General features: G+C 34.3%; 1 protein-coding gene across 1 annotated transcript in view; it reads right to left on the minus strand.

Moving 5' to 3' along the window:
- GluProRS (Glutamyl-prolyl-tRNA synthetase) overlaps positions 1 to 20,587 on the minus strand; it is a 115,386-nt gene that overhangs the window by 52,219 nt on the left and 42,580 nt on the right. Inside the window, exon 13 of the mRNA XM_069842959.1 lies at positions 18,073 to 18,193. Within this exon, the coding sequence (XP_069699060.1) occupies positions 18,073 to 18,193 (121 nt within the window). The remainder of the gene's footprint in view (positions 1 to 18,072; positions 18,194 to 20,587) is intronic.

A 20,587-nucleotide genomic window follows, 5' to 3' on the forward strand; every position in this document is an offset into this window, starting at 1 on the left:
TACGTATCATTTGAGGTTCATGCCTTATTGGTGTTACTTACGATGTTCTAACCAATCTTCGACTGCTGACTTGAAATTGACTACTATTTATTTTAAGACTGTATTTTTGTAATACGTTTTCTCATATTGCATGAAAGACAACTTGAGTTAGCTTCCCCTGCTCAAAATTTCATGCTACGCCACTGGTAATCATTTCCCCGTCCACTATATAATATTCTACACAGAGTTCCACAACTTTTTTCTCCAGAAAAAAGTACTGGTTATTATTATTATTATTATTATTATTATTAGGCCTATTATTATTATTATTATTATTAGGCCTATTATTATTATTATTAATAAAATCAAATAAGTGTGTCGCGATATCGTGGGCGTTCAGTAAAGTGGGTCGTCAGTTAAAAAAAGATTGGGAACCACTGGTCTAAGGCATCATGCGTAGGACTCTCATTACAGAATGTGCGTTGGTTTGTATCCTCATGGGGGAAGATATTTTCTCATGAAATTTCGGCCAGTGCATGGGACCAGTGCCCACCCAGCATCGTGATAAAATTTTGGGGCAGAAGAAGATATCAGATGATAGACAAAATTAGTATATATGGATCATATGTAGAGACTAAGACAAAAGTGGAAAAGAGGGAAGATAGGTGAATGCTGGATTTGCAGTGAGGGACCTGAACTTGGGCAGAAAACTATGAATCAATTAATATCTGTGTTAGATCTTATGAGATCTGGGCTCTAGATGCCATTGTTTTGGAGCTCAAGAGGCACAAAATCAATAATTGATTATATCACAGCAAAAAGAAATAGCGGCGATAACCATGATGCAGTGGTTCCCAAACTTTTTTGACTGACGACATACTTTACTGAACGCCTACGATATCGCGACAAACTTATTTGATTTTAATAATAATAATAATAATAATAATAATAATAATAATAATAGCGATTTTAGAACTAATGACTTCGAAAATTAAAACGTCACTTGCAATGGTTGTCTTTCTAGAATGACATTTTATTACGCTGCCGACAAACTGATCACTCAACATTTTGTCGAAAAACTATTAATGATAATTACGAAAACTGGTAATAGAGTTCTCCCTTCAGGTAGTATAACAATTTAAAATGTCTCATGTAGGTACAGTTAACAGTTTTATTAGGTTTGTATTCCTAAAGGAATGTTTAATAAAAAATAAACAATTCAAAGGATTTGTGTGTTACAAGAATTGAATTTGAGAAGGACTGCGATATTCCAATAGTTCCAAGAGGTTCGCAAAATATTTTTCAAGTGGTCGTTAAAAAAAAAGTCTGAGATTCAATGGCTTACGCCCAATTTAAGTTCAACAAAAACATATTTTAACCATGGAATGCACAAACACGACGATTTCACTCTCCGTTCATTTACATTATTCAAGTCCACACGAGTGACTAAAATCTCATGAACCCATCGTAACATATGCCGCACTATTATTCTCCGTTAGTTCGCCTCTGTGTATCGTATTAATGTTCTGACCAAACTTTTCACAAAATTCTTAAGAATATCACAGAACTGACACATCAGAAACACAATTATAAACGAAGATCTGAGTATCTCAAATACAATTTGTTTACGTTAAAAATATACGTGAACTGATTTACATTTACAACACTGAACAGTCCCAACCAACTTATCCAATAGGTAATTTTAAAATGATTAGATGAAGAAACAATTTTATTACTTTCAACATATGTCATACCGAAATGTTCTTGCACTCCACGTGGTAATCTCACTTCATGCTGTTGCATCACCTACTTTTTCTTTCTCCGGTATAGGATACGAGTTGAGTGACCTTCAGTGCCTTTCTACCGTTAGATCACTCTCCTCTCAACTAAGTGTATCTTTATTGCGGAGGGCATGACTATTCCGTAGGTTTTGGGAGTATAATACGAAAATATACGGTGAGAATTTATCTAAGTAACAGTGTGTGATATAAAATGGAAATTAGACAGAAGTGTACAAATACGTACAGTACCTATATAAATGAGTGCCGAATAGATTAAAATCATTACTTTTATTCGTTAAAGACAGGGGCGTACGCAAGGGGGGTTACCGGGTTTGACCCCCCTTGAACTTAAAAAAATTACGTATATTTCTATATATATAATTATTTCCTTGAATTTTCCTGTTATATAAAGTGTTTTACCTATTACATATAAATATCTGTCGAATGTCGAATATATATAAATTGTTAAAAATTGGATGGCTGTGAAAAAATTACGTTTAAAATGTTTTATAAGAATATTCATGAATATGTTCTATTAGAACATAGTATAATATTAATAAATATACCGTACCGTCGCGAGGGGTGACTTTATGCCAAGAGGGTGACTTTATGCCATTCGCGCATATCATAAGAAAAACGTAAGGAAGTATAGTTGCGACGCTGTTATTCCCGGCGTGACTCCTCTTTGCTTACGTCTTACGAAGTGAAGGCCCTATAAAGTCTCGGTAGGTAGTATCATTCGCCATTTTTGTTCTTTCGTTGCCGAGCTACCAGCCGAGGGATCTATTTGCCACACCGTTAAACGTTATCATGTCGTAGCTCCTATGATAATAAATCAAACGCACTGTAATTCAGCAAATAATTGAGCGGCAAATAACGTCCTCGTGTGCTTTCTGCGAAAGAGCCAAAATGGTGGGCGTTTATATATTATTTATCCAGCCTTAGCAAAGAGCGTATTCCGAATCTCACCGGTGAGCAATCCGATGGCACCACGGTGTTCCGAATTCCACCGATGACGTCATTGATGCTCCACCGGTTCCATCAACTTGCAGAGGTGGTGGCAGTCTCCATCAGCCGCCAACAGTGAATCTGATTGGTTCTTGTATAGGGCGGGAATTAGCAGACGAATTACATCATGCACTGTTGTGTCATGGCGGTGTGTTCTGCTGTATTGTTTGTAATGAGAACAACGTAAAAACAATATGTTAATGGCTTATGAGCGAATATGTCAACGGACCAGTTATTACTACTGGTTCAAAAAATAAACTGTTTATGCTATCTTTTCTTTGAACGAGATGGGTGTACGAAAATTTCGCAAAATGTTGCTAGCGTAGTCACCATGACAGCCATCGATCCTTCCAGCAGTTTTGTTCCTTATTTCGCTGCAACGTGACGTCATTGATGCCACCGGACCGGTGAGATTCGGAATACGCTGAAATGCTTTACATTTTCATCAGCGAATCACAAGACGCACACGTTTAAATGTAGCCGACCTGCAACGTGATTGGCTGCCGGAAATTAGAGCGACGGGACTATAGTCTTTAAAACCTTGTGACGGTTTTAAAGACTGCTTCCTTGCGTTTAGTAGTCTTTAAAACCTTGCAACTCTTTTAAAGATTACTTCCTTACGTTTTTTTTATGAAATGCGTGAATGGCATAAAGTCACCCTCCTGGCACAAAATCATCCCTCGCGACGGTAACATAATAATAATAATAATAATAATAATAATAATAATAATAATAATAATACACAAAATTTATAATACCGATAATGTAGGCCTAATTTATAAACAATTTTAACAATGGCCCACTCCCCTGACAAAATTCTGCGTACACCACTGATTAAAGGTCATCCTGATAGGCGGTTATAATGATGGCGCGTCCGCATGCAATCTCGAAAGAATATTGAAAGAATCAAGGTTAAAACACGCGTTCAATTAAGATGCATGAAGATTGTGTGTCTACAGCTTCGCCTCGGCGTTTTGAACGTCATCTTCACTACATATAGGCTATATTAATTAATATTAAATACTAGCCATACCCGTGCGCTCCGCTGCACCCGCTAGAAATAAATATAAAGTAATTACATAATTAAAATAGGACGTTTCATCCAGGGAACATTCGTGTTTGATAGAAGGATAAATCGTTTAATATGTTACTTAATTTAAATTGCATCCAAATAATTAAAATGCGATCATTTTGGTCCAGAGACACTCATTTGGTGCAATGACAATTCCTTTAACATGTTTCTTAATTTGTATTACATGCAACCATAGTTTAATGAAGATTGACATTATTTAGATTTAATGTGTATATTTTATTTTACTTGTTACAGGTTTCCATTGAATTATGGTAATAACTTAATTTTAACCCTTGTTTTCTACGTATTCAGTAAATGGCGCCTGGCCCACTATGGTTGTGAACCCTTCAAATAACTTAAATATTATATAATATTACATATTATATTATATTATACTATATTATATTATATTATATTATAAGTTACTGTAATAACATTATAGCATTATGTCCATCTAGAGAAACTACATTTTCCAATGGTGAAATAAATTAATTATACAAATCGTTTAATTTAGCTTCCGATATTACTTCATACAAACACTGAAACATTCTCTGTAGGCTATCTTTCATAACTTGCTGTCCAAGGCCCCTTATTGACGAAGTCATTTGTTTTTTAATTCATTACACGGCCTTAGATGGCAGTTATTTTAATTTTAAAACTCATTTATCTCATTAAATAACAGTCCTATCAAAATTTTTCACGGAATAAAACTTATCGCAAATTATTTTTAAAGAAACTTTTGTTATGTAACATTTTTCACAAAAATCAATAATAAGCGAGATATTTCGATTTATTTAATTCAGGCCCCCTTATAACCCCACTCTTTTAAATAATGTATTTTGAATGCCATATAGCCTAAAATCTAAGTTACTACGAACTTAATTTATATTCCAATTTTCATCGAAATCCGTTCAGCCATTATCGCGTGAAAAGGTAACAAACATACAGACAGACAGACAGACAGACATACAAACAAAATTTTCAAAAAAGCGATTTTCGGTTTCAGGGTGGTTAATTATATATGTTGGGACCAATTATTTTTGGAAAATCGAAAATTACCAGAAAAATTTCGGCTACAGATTTATTATTAGTATAGATGATCTTCCATGCATTGCTTGACTGCTCAAAGTTGAAAGAAAAGTTGAACCGTGAAGATGCGCTTTTAGAGCTTCCTGAATAATTTCTCTTAATGAAAAATACTTACGAAAGATAATGTTTGATGAGCAAAACAATCGTATCCCTCTGAACTGGTGAGAAAGCTCCAACCAGGATTTGAACCAGAGCCCGCTCGTTTCACGATCAGACACGTTAACCGTTACTCCACAGTGGTGGACTTTACCGGTACTTACTGTATATACGAGTATGATCAATTCGTATACATTGTGTTTTTTTATTAATTTTGAAATTCGAAACGAAGCAAGCATGGCTTTATCATAAACAGAAACAGTTGGTATTTTTTATCTCGTAAGCTTTCTTTCGTGAATTAAACAGGCGTTCAAAGTATTTTCTACATTTTGAGTCAGAGTGAGAATATTATATATACTTTGTAAGTGACGTTTAAATTCATTTAGTACAAAAGATCGAGACCATAAAACGGCTCCATATAAAAAACACACATGATTTGGGGTTTTCTCGTTTATGTGAAACTATATGACATAAATAATGTTAGAGTACGAGTATAATGTCAATCAGGTCACACTTCTTTTGTCTTTAATCTATGAATATTCACTTACATTCCCGATATTGGAACTGTGGAAAGGTTTTTTTGTCAATATTATGTCTTTCTTTATCATACTCGGTTCGACTGTATGTTCTTTCCCTTGTCACGAACTTGTGCTTATAATAATACGTAGGCTATAATATAAAAAGTCACGCTCTGTAAGATGTCTGTTTCACAACAGTTCAACAATGATAAAATAATACTACCCACGCTCCCGATAAATACAATATACAATAACGTGGCGGTGTAGTCCCTCCTCTCCTCCTCCTCCTCCTCCTCCTCCTCCTCCTCCTCATCATCATCATCATCATCATGTCAAATTTATACTTTTAAAAAGGTTAAAATGATTTGAGATTAAATTCGTAAGTTCCTTACAAACTTACTGATATTCATTCAAGATTTAAAGTTATTTTCTTAAAAAATTAATTATGTATTAATTTAAATCATGACATATAGTAAGTGGCTGGGTTGAATTGAAGCATTAAAAAAAATATTATACTTATAATTGCAACTACGTAATCACTCTTGTATGATCGTAAATTCTAAGCAGGGAAGCAAAACTGTGCTCCAATTGTGGCACACGTCACAAGCCGGAACACGTAACTCATCCCTTCCTTTCACCCCACACGTCATTGGATATGGTAGGGGGAGAGGAAACATGTATTCAGTGTGCTTGCGGACGTCACAGATATGTAATTCAAGGCCGGTGGATTGTGGATGGCGAACAAACTCTTACCCCATTCTTCCAGCACTCTCTTCCCCAGTTCTGCATCCCTGATTAAGGTCTATTCCATTCCATTTCAAGATTGTAGCTATGTTTGTAATGCAGTATCGATTGATTGAGAAGTAATATTGTAATGCAATGCCCTTCAGCACCTAACCTGTTCAACATCTACTTGGAGGATTTAGCGCAGAACTTTTCAGAACATGGGGTAGGTAATAGTAGGAGGAAAAAAAATAAAGTGCATAAGATTTGCTGGTGATAGGGCATTGTTAGCAGAAGAGGAGATGATACTAAGAGATATGCTACTGGAGCTATATGACAGCCGTGAGCAGTAAAGAATGAAGATAAATGCAAACAAGATGAAGACCATGGTTATCGGAAGATAAATGTGCAAATTCGAAATGAGGCAGTAGAAAAAGTGAACAGTTTCAAATATTTTGGACGTACTATAAATAGTAACATGAGATGCTGCCAGAAAGGAGGACGCTATGCTAAAGGAAGCTTTTAACAGAGAAAGGTACATTTTCTGTGGACCTCTGGAAAAATAACTAAGGAAGAGACTAGAGAAGTGATTTGTGTGGAGTGTGGCACTGTGTGGGGCAGAAAACATGGACATTATGACGAAGTGACGGAAACCGACTAGAAACATTTGAAATATGGATACGGAGAAGAATGGAGCATGTTAAATTAGAGAGACGAAGAAATGAAGATGTGCTCCAAAGAGTGGGTGAAGCAAGATAATGCTGAAACTGATCAAAAAAATAAAAAGGAATTGATTAGGTCACTAACTAAGAAGAAACTGTCTATAGGAGGACACACAGGAAGGAATGGTGAATGGGAGAAAAGTTCAGAGTAGATGAAGACATCAGATGATAGACAACATTAAGACAATCGTAAAATACGTAGAGACTAACAGGAAGGCAGAAAATAAGAATGGGGAATTCTGGGTTTGCAGTGAAAGACCTCCTTTGGGAAGAAAACTATGAATGAATGAATTGTAATGCGGTTACTAGAGTTCTGATTTTTCGAGCTCAGCTAAGCCAGTTCAGCAAAATGTCGATGGATGCGCCAGTAGTATAAAATCCCTGTTGTTGCGTTAAATTGGTGCGTAGTTCGTTGAATTACAGGATACAGCCTGTTTAAAAATAAAATATTGCTGAGTGGTTTTTCAAAACAAAGTTTTCTTGAAAGTTTTAACTAAAAACATTCTAAATATCCGTGGCACACCAGAATGGAGTCTTTGGTCCTGAGGATATTACAGTAAGTATTTAGAATTACCAATAATGGAAATTTTACTAATTTTAAATTTTTTATAATATAGTTCATTAACCGATATTTTACACTTTCTTCCCAGCTCTCAACAAGAATTTAGTAAAATATGCTATTTTTTTTGTCAAAACTTTTTATTTGTTTTTTCCTTTAAATTTATGGAATCGACTTTTTGGTCTGTATAATTTTTGGGAGGCATGAATTAATCGAAACACACTGGATTCATTCCACAGAACAATAATTCCAAGAGTACCAGATGTCACAGCTAGTGCAGAGGTAGAAAATAAAGGAATTGCTGAATCTCTATAGCCCAGTGGTATAAGTAAAAGGAAAATAAATCTAGGGAATCATTAGCAACATTTTCAAAAAACTACAAATAATGCCCATGGCTTGTCAGTATATTTTTTCATTAATAAACTTCTTCGTAAGTAATCGTGAAAACTTTGTAATTAATTCAACAGTTCATAGCATAAATTCTCGTCAAAAAATTACTTTCATACTCAAACAGCAAGTCTATCGTGCTTTCCAAAAGGAGTAAACATTTCTAATAGCCTCCCTATGAATATAAAAAATCATACTCAAAACATAAGATTATTTAGGGCCAATTGAAGGGTTCAGAACTATAGTGGGCCAAGCGCCATTTACTAAAACTGTAGAAAACAAGGATTAAAATGAAGTTATTACCATAATTCAATGGAAACATATAGCAAGTAATATAAAGTATACACATTAAAACTAAATGATATGTCAATCTTCATTAAACTATGGTATTCACTTAACTGTAACCCTTGCTTTCTCTGTTTTTAATAAATGGTGCTTGGCCCACTATGGCTCTGAACCCTTCAATTAAAGAAGTACCAACTTCTCATGCCTTGTATTCTGTAGGTGAATTTATGACAGTCAACAACGGTGCATGAATATTTCTGTCTTGTATTAAGTATCGATACTAAACCTTTGTGTTGTAGTAGTATATTGTAAAACTCTTCTGTATTTCAACTAGACTGTTAATAATTAATTAAGTCTTTGTAGTACTACAGTATTAAGATTTGCTTAATAGCACAAATTAAGTTGTATTAAGATGTAGAAAATATAACAGACAATAATATTCACCTACTGAACTCAATCCAAAAATCGAACTCTCTTTCCTGCCATAAGACTAATTGACATAAATATGAAATGTTTAGAAAGTTCTTAAGTAAGTTAAACATTATCACTAAATTAATACGATTATACTACATAGAAATGCAAAAAAAAAAAATAAATAAATAAGTAAATAAATAAAAAAAATAAAGTAAAGTAGAACTGAATTATTCTATCACGAGTAAGGTTGCCAGATTTGATTTAAAAAAAAAAAAAAAAAAAAAAAAAAAAGGAAGGTTTTTATCAAAGGAAGATGTAACTTATGTGAACTTCCCAGGGATTTAGTAGCATATAGTTGATTGTTTATTGGTCATTACCAGGGCGTGGATTTTGATGACATGTCATCTTTTTTTTCTTCATATCATTTGGAACACCTGTAAATATATAAACCCTGGATTTGAGCTGCTGGTTACAGAAATGTAGAGTTCTTACGCCATTTTTGGTCATTTTTCGCTGTTTTAATCTTTCAGGTCATTTTTTAAATTTTAGGACATTTTTTGGTCTTTTTTTTTTAATTTTAAGATGATTTTTTAGTCATGTAAGCTAAAGACTTCAATGATGAACTAAAATTTTCCAATACAGGAAAACTCGTAAAATTAGATTTTTTTTTTCGTCATTCTTGTACACATTATTATTAACTCAGTGTTGTTTATGTGCTTTTAATATGTTTTTATGATACTTTAAGATGAGTATTTGGTGCACTTTCCATTTTGAAGTTCATGCATATTAATTTCTTATGCTACCTTATGGGATAGTGTCAGTACTAATTTTGCGAGTTTTCCTGTATGGGAAAATTTTAGTTCATCATTGAAGTCTTTAGCTTACATGACTAAAAAATCACCTTAAAAAAAAAAAGACCAAAAATGTCCTTAAAATTTAAAAAATGACCTGAAAGATTAAAACAGCGACAAATCACCAAAAATGACGTTCTACATTTCTTTAACCAGCAGCTCAAATCCAGGGTTTATATATTTACGGGCATTTCAAATGATATAAAGAAAAAAAGGATGACATGTCATCAAAATCCACGCCCTGGTAATGACCAATAAACAATCAACTATATGCTACTAAATCCCTGGGAAGATCACATAAGTTACATCTTCCTTTCTTTTTTTGTAAATCAAATCTGGCAATCTTACTTGTGACAGAATGATTCAATTTTACTTTACTTCTCTTATTGCATATCTATGTAGTATAATCGTATTAATTTAGTGATAATGTTTAACTTACCTAAGAACTTTCTAAACATTTCATATTTATGTCAATTAGTCTTAAGGCAGGAAAGAGAGTTCGATTTTCGGATTGAGTTCAGTAGGTGAATATTATTTGTTATATTTTCTACATCTTAATACAATTTAATTTACATTATTAAGCAGTAAAATATCATGTATTTCAAACTATGTTATGATAAACACAGTTTATTTTTTAAAATCTATGTCTTTGAACTATTATGGTGGAATAGCAAAATCTATATCATAACAATGACAAGGTGTTCAGTACAACGGGTTATCAGCATGTTTCAGCTCTATTCTAGAGTTCCCAAGTTCGAGTTATTTGCATATATGGATTCTTCTTTTAATTGTAAGTTAGGAAATACATGTTTTAAAATTAAAGTCATGCATTTTAAGACTGAAATAGGAACCTAAGAAGGAAAGTATTATTTTATAACAAAAAACATAACTGTGCAACAAAATAAAAGCATCAACTTCTATAACTGAAATAAAATAAAATAAAACTTAAGGACAGCACCATATTTTAATTAAATCTGGTCTTTCTGTCAGGGTATTGCAGACATTCTGAATTAGTTGCTATAAATCAACATCAGTCATAGGGGTTGCATGCGGTCAGTTCTTCCAAGGTGTTGAGGAGAGCACATTTTAATATACACAGACATTTGAGAAAATTGTTTGGTCTTTCAAAAAACTTTATCAGTGTAGTTTAGTTCTAGACTTTTCTTAAAATACTGTCTTGTGTCCATAGTGTGCCATACAACAAAAATGGTACATACAAACTTAAAAAGATATATGACAGGAAATGACTTTTCCAGTCAGGACTGAACCCCTATCTCCTGCACATAACATAAAACTATAGACATCTAGATCACACATGGCATTGTGATCATAACTGAGTAACAAATATTCAATTCAAGCTCGATTATATCAATTATCGATTAGGAGACCACATATGCATTTTCCATCGAAATGATGAATGAACACACATTAAAACTTTGATTTTAACCTGAACAAGCATGTCGCCATTTTTTCTTAGGATCATGTACATTGTTAAATTTTAGCATGCCTGCATAGTATTGCATGGTGGGTAATTATGTATGATAATTATGTGTTAATAAATTTGGCCTGTTAAGTTCAATGATAATTTTAGGAAAGAAGATTCCTAGATGATTTTTTTCCAAGACGTAAAACAATTCATTATCTTGTGAATAAATTTCATGAGACAGTGTTTTAGAGATAAGAAACAAGAACGACGACATACTGTCTGAGGAAAATGTGAGTGGCACAGCACATAGTTTGGACAATTCGCCTAAAAATTGTTTTGTCGTCTTTTGCAAGAAATTTATATATCTTACAGTTCTGTGCAAATTGCTACAAAGCCATCGAAATTAAAACCTTAAAAATTTACAGTGGTGCAAGAACTATGACCCTGTGATCCTTTAATCTGGTGTGAACTTTTTTAGTGGATTTTAAATAGACTGCAAACAGCAAATTGACTCTTAATCTCCATCTGTTTTTAGATGAGGCTTGAATTCATTTCCATAGGTATGTAGATATAAAAACAAGAGGTATTAGAGCTCCGAGAAACCCAACCTCTTTCACGAAGAACCCTCCATGATGTGAAAATAGGAATACGGTGTGCTATAAGTGGTGAGAGAATAATACCTCCCATTTTCTTTTAGCAAAACATTAATGACGTAAGGTATATTGCGTCCCTTGTTTGGTGAGTTAATGGGAAGGGAGTGTACTTTTGCCTTTTTCCACCAGGATTCTGCAATAGCACATACAGTAGCGTGCAAATTAATCCGAACACGACATATTTTTACATTTTCTGTCATTGTTGGCCTCACAGCTGCTCATACCGCTTTAATTGACATCTGTAGTACGTGTAATTCCATTGTTGAAGGTCTGTCATTATTTTTTTTATATGTGACATTTTGCCTGTCGTTTTGTACTTATAAGCATTTCAGTTGTGTTGAAGACTTAATACTGCAATCCTGTGTACATTCTGTCGTCTTCACAAATGGATACAACTCCACGAAAACGGTCTAAAATTATAACATTAGCACAGCATTCTTCTATGACACAGAGGCAAATTGCTGCAGAATGTCACATCGGTTTGGCTACTGTTAATTCGATCATAAAACGATACAGGGAGACTGGATCCATCACACCCCAGAAAAAAGGAAACTGTGGCCGGAAAAGGAAGACTTCACCTGCAGATGATCGTTTAATTGTCAGGAAAAGTAAATTAAATCCTAGACTAACTGCTGTCGACTTAACCCGCGAGTTAATGGCTACCACTGGGGCGAATATTCACGTCACAACAGTGCGGCGTAGGCTTTTGGAAGCTGGACGAAGGGCTCGTAAGCCTATTAAGAAGCAACTGCTAACCCCTGTTATATGCAAAAAACGCTTAACGTGGGAAAAATTACATCAACACTGGACAGTGAATGACTGGAAGAATGTACTTTTTTCTGATGAGTCTCATTTCGAGGTCCACGGCCACCGTGTTTCTTACGTACGGAAAGGATCCGAAAAAGTAACAGCAGCTCATCTCCAACAAGCACCCAAATACCCCCCTAAAATAATGTTTTGGGGTTGTTTTACACATGAAGGGCCTGGAGCATTAATACCTATCAAGGGAATGATGAATTCTGACAAATATATTCACTTATTGGAAACCAGAATCGTACCCCAGCTGCAAAAATCATTTCCGGATGGCAGAGGTGTGTTCCAACAAGACCTGGACCATGTCACACGTCTCGAAAAACTACAGAATTCTTCAACAAGAAGAATATTCAGGTACTCCCCTGGCCAGGCAACTCACCTGACATCAACCCCATTGAGAACTTGTGGTCAATTTGCAAAAGAATAATGCAAAAAATGGATTGTTCTACAAAGAAGAAGATGATTTCTGCCCTCATTGGTGTATGGTTTCGCGATGAAGAAATGAAGAATATTTGTGGGAAATTAGTGGAATCCAAGCCAAATCGTCTCAGAGCTGTTATTAGGAACAAGGGAGGCCACATAGATTACAGAGGTATGTCTTAGATCCTTTTTTATCCTGTTTGAGTGTTTTTGCATACGTAATTACGTTGTTCGGATTAATTTGCACGCTACTGTATAGCCGACTATTCTATGGATGAACTTTATGGAGTATTCCAAGGTAGAATTATAAGTAAGAATATGTGGACTCCTTTACCTCGCGACCTAACCCCTTAGACTTCTAACTCTGGGTAACAAAATGTATAAAAATAATCCACAAAACTTGGAAGAACAGAAAAATACTATTCAGGAGAAGATATACTTTACATTAATTAGTTTCTGGTGTGTCAAATTACTGATACTACACTGCAAATCACTGCATGGCTGGAGGATGTGTGAGTTTGACAAAGAGTCAGACTGCTGCTTTGCAACTTCTCTACTATCTGTTCTCCCAGTATATTTATATATAATTTAATAGGGGGTGGATTCATATGCACTAAAAAGTGACAAAATATGCATGTACATATGCACTTTACTATTTTTAATGGTTTTTCCGTTATACTAAGAATATTGAGACACCATCAGTTGTGAAAGTTGAGTATCCTTCAACTCACTGTTCAAGCAATACGCTTCTGATACATTTATCATTAGGCATCATTGAAAAAACTAATTCAAAATTAATAATTTTCTTGTGGCTAAGCAGTTCTAAAATACAAAGCACTCCACAAACTGATGAAGTTTCTTCGAATTGTCATTATAATAAAATCAAATATTCTGATTAGACATGTCGACAAGTAGAAAGCAGAAAATTTTACTGTCGTGCCTATATTCCTGTAACTTCTGTGCCAATCATATTGCAATGTTCTTGTGGAAACTGTAAAAATCTTATGCACGTGCAAAGTAGACGAGAAGGCAGCTTCTTGTTTTGATTATCTGTTCTTTTAATCTCAACTTTCATCCTTAATGTCCCAATATTATACACTTGCACAGTCAGCAATGCATTTAATTATGGAGTGCTTTGTTGCTTGCCGTGGAATTGTCCACAATGATTTGCTGACCACAGTGCACTGTCTGCATGTTGCCAGTTTGCAATAAATCAGTTATATCTACTATAATATCTTTTATCCAATCACTGGTATCTAAATGGTCTTTATCACTGTCCTTAGCAACCTAACAATAGCTTTATTCACACCACTGAATTAAAAGCTTTTAATTCACTGCTGTGAATTAAAAACTTTTTCCATGACAACCAACACAGTAGCAACAATAAAATCCATTCATTAATTCATTTGTAACTTCTTCACAAACAACACATTACAAAAAAAGACGTGCAATTTAAAATTAAATTTAGATATCAGTAATGGATAAAATATTGTATAGCACACCAGAGTAAACAGATTTTATGCATTAAACTTTCTACCCACATATAAAATCTAATTTTACTCTCTTTTATACTATACATTACTATTAATGTCTGCATTTCTTCTCTATTCCATTTTTCCGTGTTCTTAATCTTGCTTTAAACACTAAATTGCTAAAAAATAACCAAATATGTTTCTATATGAGCAAAAGCTGAAATATGCATGGACCCCTTAAATATGTGTATGTATATATATATATATATATATATATATATATATATATATATGCACTATAAAATCTTGATTTTTGGTTGCAAATAACTTGAAATGCATTTATATAATCATAACATATCATTTGCAACTAAGGAATAGAACATGCAAATATGGAAAAATTCACTCCCTAACTATTACATACGTTTGAAAAACAATCAACCTTTCTAATAAGGTTTGAGACAGAAGATAAGTCATCTTGAGGTTAAGAATTGAAAAGCCTCAATCCACAATGTTTCAGTTCATAGGCAATTTACAGTAAAATCCCTCATAACCGGCAATACCATAAAAATGGCACTTTTGACTAGGCCAAAAAAAAAAAAAATTGTCATTCATGCGGAAGGGAATAGTCAGACGAAGATGTGAGTGGTTTTCGTGGATCGCACATGCCGCATATTGTGTTTACTCTTTACACTGTTCACGCGTGAAAACATAGACAGAAAACCCTGATATGTCCCTAGAGTAGATCAGGTAGCACCAGTAATCTGTCACTTGGACCTTATAAACAATCTGCAGAGACAGTATCTTTAAATTTATCACTTAAACTCGCACATTTCGAAGGGGTGTTGAATGAGTCTAAATAGGAAAGTGTGAAATTCTCTGTTACGCTATAGAACATAAAAGTTTCATTAGAGTAATAGATAGTAAATATAAACAAGCAGACATTAAAGATATGTTAAAGAGTTTCAAATCATCAAGCACTACTTCATCGTCTTCATAGTGGCGATGTTGGCTACACACTGCTCTTCATGTCATATGGATGAACTGATGAATCTATATTACCATATTCAGTTCTAAAAATAAACACTGTAAGTATTTAAAAACCTTATTTTTAAATACCTAGACCTATACGAAAATTACTAAATTTCAAAATGGAAAAAAAATGTTTGTGCAGTACAATGTCTTTACATAACCTATAAATGTATTTTCCAATTTTCCTGTAAAATCAGTTATCCCACACTCACTTTGTCCCACAATTGCCTGATATGAGGAATTCTACTGTACTACCTTGAAGCAGAGAGAGGTATATTCAAGCCAACCAAGTTTCACTACCAACTTTGGAGTAACCCAAACCTGCAAAGAAGTTAAAAGATAATCTGCAGTCACTGGAGGGAGCCAATTCTATCCCATGATACTCAAGCCTGAAAATGATTTGCCTATGACTAGAGGGATGAAGTAGGGAAGCTCCTTCAGTTCTCCATGATGCTCAAGCTTGAAGATGATTTGCTCTCAACTTAAAGAGAGCTGAGGAGTGAAGAAATCACTGACAGTTAGACAGAGTCGAGTCTTCACATATATACTGTCCAGACCAGATAAGTAGCAAGATGGGGTCCATAGTTCGTTATCAATATCGATTGAGCACACTGCAATCTGATGCATAGATCTCCTACCACCTCATTTTTGCAACTACATTGATGACCAGTTTCATCAAACGTTTTAAATCAGCACAAACGACTTGTCAACAAATAGATCATTTTATTTTAACGAGATCTTTAAAAGTTGACTGTTTCACCAAGCCTCGTTTCTTTAAAATTAACATGGGTTTACTAACTTGGGGATTTCGTGTTTGTATTTTGCATTTATATTTCTCATATGACCATGACTTCGAAATCACGAATTTCATTGGTTACATATAATCAAAGGCGACTTTGTTTTGCTTGGCATGTGGAAACAATGATAAGCAAATAGGTAAAAGGCAGTAATTTTAAGAACATCTACTTTATTCATATATCTAGACAACACAGCTTTTGACATACCGTTCATATCACCAATTACTATTTCAAAACTTCCCGTAACATAAAATCTTAAAGCGAGAAGAATCTGTTGAAGAGACGGCAAGTGAGTGATTCCTATCTGTCGTATTTTAACCTATACTCAGTTTCTTCTAGAATCATTCTTACTACTTATTTCCTTAATGTGTAGCTTTTGTGGAATTCTTTATCACTTAAATGTTCAAAATCATTATTCCAAGTGTTATTACCACAAATAAGTTCGCCATTATGTTGAAGTTCTATATAAAGAATTTCAGCATTGAATACATCTGCCATGTTGTTGACTTCTTAACACACTGTTAATGTCTTAACGCGATGAGTAAGTCCTAATAAATTAACGATGAGTTTAAAGATGCGTTAGCAATAATGATGCTTGGTGAAAAACAAAAACTGAATAATGTATCATTAAATTATTTAACGGGATGTTATAATCATAAAGGTACGATCACACGTCGCTACTTTTGCAGCGCTGCAGTACAAAAAACTGCGCAACTCTTGTACTGCGACGTGTGAACAATGGTGCAACCAGAAAAGTAGTGGCTACCGAACCTGCTGCCCACTACTTTTCCATGCTGCGCGCAACTTAAAAGTAGCGACGTGTGAACAGGGTTCTCAGGGTTGCAGCCGCAGCATTTCTGATATCGGTTTTGTTGAAACTTTTGCTGCGGTTGCAACCAGTGTTACCACCCAAATGTGTCAATGATACTTTTATTGTTTGGATATATTTTAATGTTAAATGTGATGAAAATAAATTATTTGTAACAGTTATTAAATACACAACACAGTCTGGCATAATTGCTGACGATATAATTCATTTTTTAAATTTTCCGTAGCGTAGTTCCAAACAGGAGGGTTGCCAACATTGATTACGTGAATATCCTGTTGGTTATCATTTTAGTATATAGGCGTTTTTAAAAGCTTTATAGTAAAAATAATGTCAATTTCTGAATACTAGATACGACAGAAAAGCAAATAATAGATAAGGAAGCTTTCGCATGAGTTTCTTAATAATGCGAACATAACCACAAAATGTATATTGAGAAGTCAATATGGAGATGGGAACCTGCAGCATGCCTGCGGCTGCAAAAGTAGCGCCTTGCATGTGAACAGACTCGCAACCTCCAGTTGCAACTTTTGCAGCACTCGGGTTGCGCAGCACGCAAAGTAGCGTGCAGCGCGCTACTTTTGGCTTACATGTGAACACGACACGCAACTTTTGCAGCTGCAATATAAAAGTAGCGCTGCAAAAGTAGCGATGTGTGACCGTACCTTAACGAAGGTTGGTGAGACCAGCCATGATATTTGCTAGTTACTACACGCCCAAGTTAAATCTGCGTCCGGAAAGAATGTGAATCACCGTTCCCTCTCCCTCTGGCCTTTGTGACCTATGAGTAAATACTGAGCTGATAAAGAGGTGTTTACTGTTCATGCCAGCGAGTTGTATGAGATAGTGGCGAAAACACAGGAGGTGCTGAAAGTGTTGTACTCATATAAATACTATGAAAGTGTTAATATTATGCACTGTATTTCTTACACACATAAACTATCTCACTCACTGCAATATCTCTTGTAACATGAACTCACTCACAGACGAAACAGTAGGTTGTATACTAACAACTAGAGCAATTAGAGCTACTAGCACTCGTCTCTTGTATTCACGGGATGCAAATTTAACTTGGAGGGGCGTAATAAATGGTCAGAACAATACTTGTTAATTTAATTATCAACAGAAGTACTCATAATTTCTTTAACTTACTTCTTTATTGCTGATTTCTTTGGTCTTCTTTGATGGAGCTGTGGTGGTGGTGGTAGATTCCTTAGTGTGACCATCAGGTATCGCAAATAGGATCACAGGAGATACACATCCTGTGTACCGACTGCAACAAACATTAGTTGTAAGTTCAATGAAGAGGTTTAATAGATGTAAAACAATATTTCAAATCTAACATTTTGATCGAAATAAATATCAATGATTGAAACAAATGAATTGCCTTTACTAATGTATCAATCAATCTTCTTAATGTATCCAGCTGTTTGCTGACAACAAAGTCCACTATAGTCTACTGTAGTCTATTCAGTTTTTGTTTTTCACGAGAAATAAGGGGTATTTTGATCGGTGTTCATTATAGATGCCTGTTGCTAGTAGCCAGAGGTGGGGTGTAGTCAATATATACTGCAGAGCTGTGTCTTCTGCAACTGGTACTGATGATTTTAATTTACTCTATTTGTGGTTTATGAATGGACAGTATAGAAGAATGTGTTCCAGATCTTCATCATGATTATTTTAACACCAACGCAGTCCCACTATATTTTCACTATCTAAAGTTAATGATACATGAAGTCCTTCAGTGTAAAATTCTCTGGAGGTAAAAAGTCCCTCAATCGGATCTCCGGGTAGGGACTGCACTGAGAGATGCCAGGAATCATACTAAAGTACGTAAATCATACTAAAGTACGTACTTTACTAATGTATAGTGAAGTCCAAAATTTAACATCACAACTAAACAATAATTTTATGGCTCGAATTTTGATAACCTATAAAGTAGTAAAAATGGTATAGATAATGGATTTATGACATTAACTTCATTAATAATTTTAAAACCATAATAGTAACCTACAAATTATCTTTGGTCTGTAAATAATGGCATATTAGAAAGAGCATTAAATAGCAGCTACCAGAGCACACCCTTAAAATTGGGTAGATGTTAAAATATTTGTATTGGATTTTATTCATAGAGGAAAACTGATTAAATAATTAACGAACTTCATGAATATTTGTGAACTGCCATCTAGACTACAAAATAATAAAAACTTATATCTAAAACAAATAAATAATAACACCAAAATACACCTAGAAAGAGAATAAAAATTATGAAGAACTAGAACAAAGGAAAATTTAAAAAAACCTAATAAAAGCATTCTATTTGGAATGAATGTTAACACAACAATTACTTAATGAGAGAAGTTTTAACCTTACAAAAATTCTAGTCCTAGCAATTATGCATATTGTTGAAGATTTTTTTCTAAATATTTCCATTTTCTATGCCATTATTTTACATTTCTTCATAATGCTAGCTACACACATTCAGATAGGTATCACATGAAGATAGGTAGCCAGATAAACTGAAGTACCCCAACACATTCAGGTACACATCAGTTTTTATCACTATGGCCTCAAGAGATGATGCCATGCTTGCTAATAGCTATGAAGAGTACAAATAAGCATAAAATGTGGTGTAAACAGTGGTTACAAAAACGAAACACATATTCCCATGCAAATTTGTTGACAGAGTTGAAACTGGCCCATAAAGACTGGCATAGAGTAATTATTTGCAAACAGTTGAAGATACATACATACAACTTCTTTCATTGGTGAAGCCATTAATTGAAAAGAAAAACAGTGATGAGGAAAACTATCCCACTCTACAAAAGGTTGACTATGATGCTCAGATTCTTACTACTGGAAAAAGTTAACTTTTTCAACACTATCGAATACACAACATCCTTCTTTGGTTGACTGTGGTATTCTTTTGACATGATTTTCCACAAACAAAATTCACTTTTATACATATTAATAAACTCCTCAATGCATTGAATCTCTCTTTTACGTGACATAAATAACAAAATATAATGAAGCAACAAAGAAACTAACAAAAGATAAACAACCACAGACGAAGTACAGTAGAACCCCGATTATCTGTCACCCTATTAACAGATCAGCGGATTATCCGACTATCTTTTTCTCGCTCTTTTCTTTCTTTCTTTGCTGAGGAAAAAAATGTAGTACTAAGTTATACTTTATATTATTACTTATTTTTTCTACAGCATATTATTACAAGCCTTTACCCTTACATAGTACTACTGCCGGCAATAAGAACAGTTACTTGAAGGTGTTTTTCCCAACTTGTAAAATAATCACTACCTGTCTTCAAAGAAATGGTCCCAAGAACTTCCGCACAATTTATAGCAAACACGTGCAGCATTCACTCCTTGTCCTACTGTTCAGGTGCCCGTACTTTAAATTTTCAACGAAAAACATCTTCCATGGATGTCAAAAGTGTTTTGCTAAGTATCGAAATAAAACTGCAAATAATTGAAAGATTTGGGAAAAGAGAAACCGCGGTTCATTTCGTATCAGAATACGAGATTGGCATTAAAACTGTGCGAGATTTAATGAAAAACAAGGATAAAGTGTATAAGGTATGTAAATATACTACATGAGATTTCTACTATTCCTATCTTTCCGCGAAAAAACATCACAAGGAATTTCC

Source organism: Periplaneta americana, chromosome 13 (assembly GCF_040183065.1).
Source record: "Periplaneta americana isolate PAMFEO1 chromosome 13, P.americana_PAMFEO1_priV1, whole genome shotgun sequence".
Lineage (NCBI taxonomy): Eukaryota > Metazoa > Arthropoda > Insecta > Blattodea > Blattidae > Periplaneta > Periplaneta americana.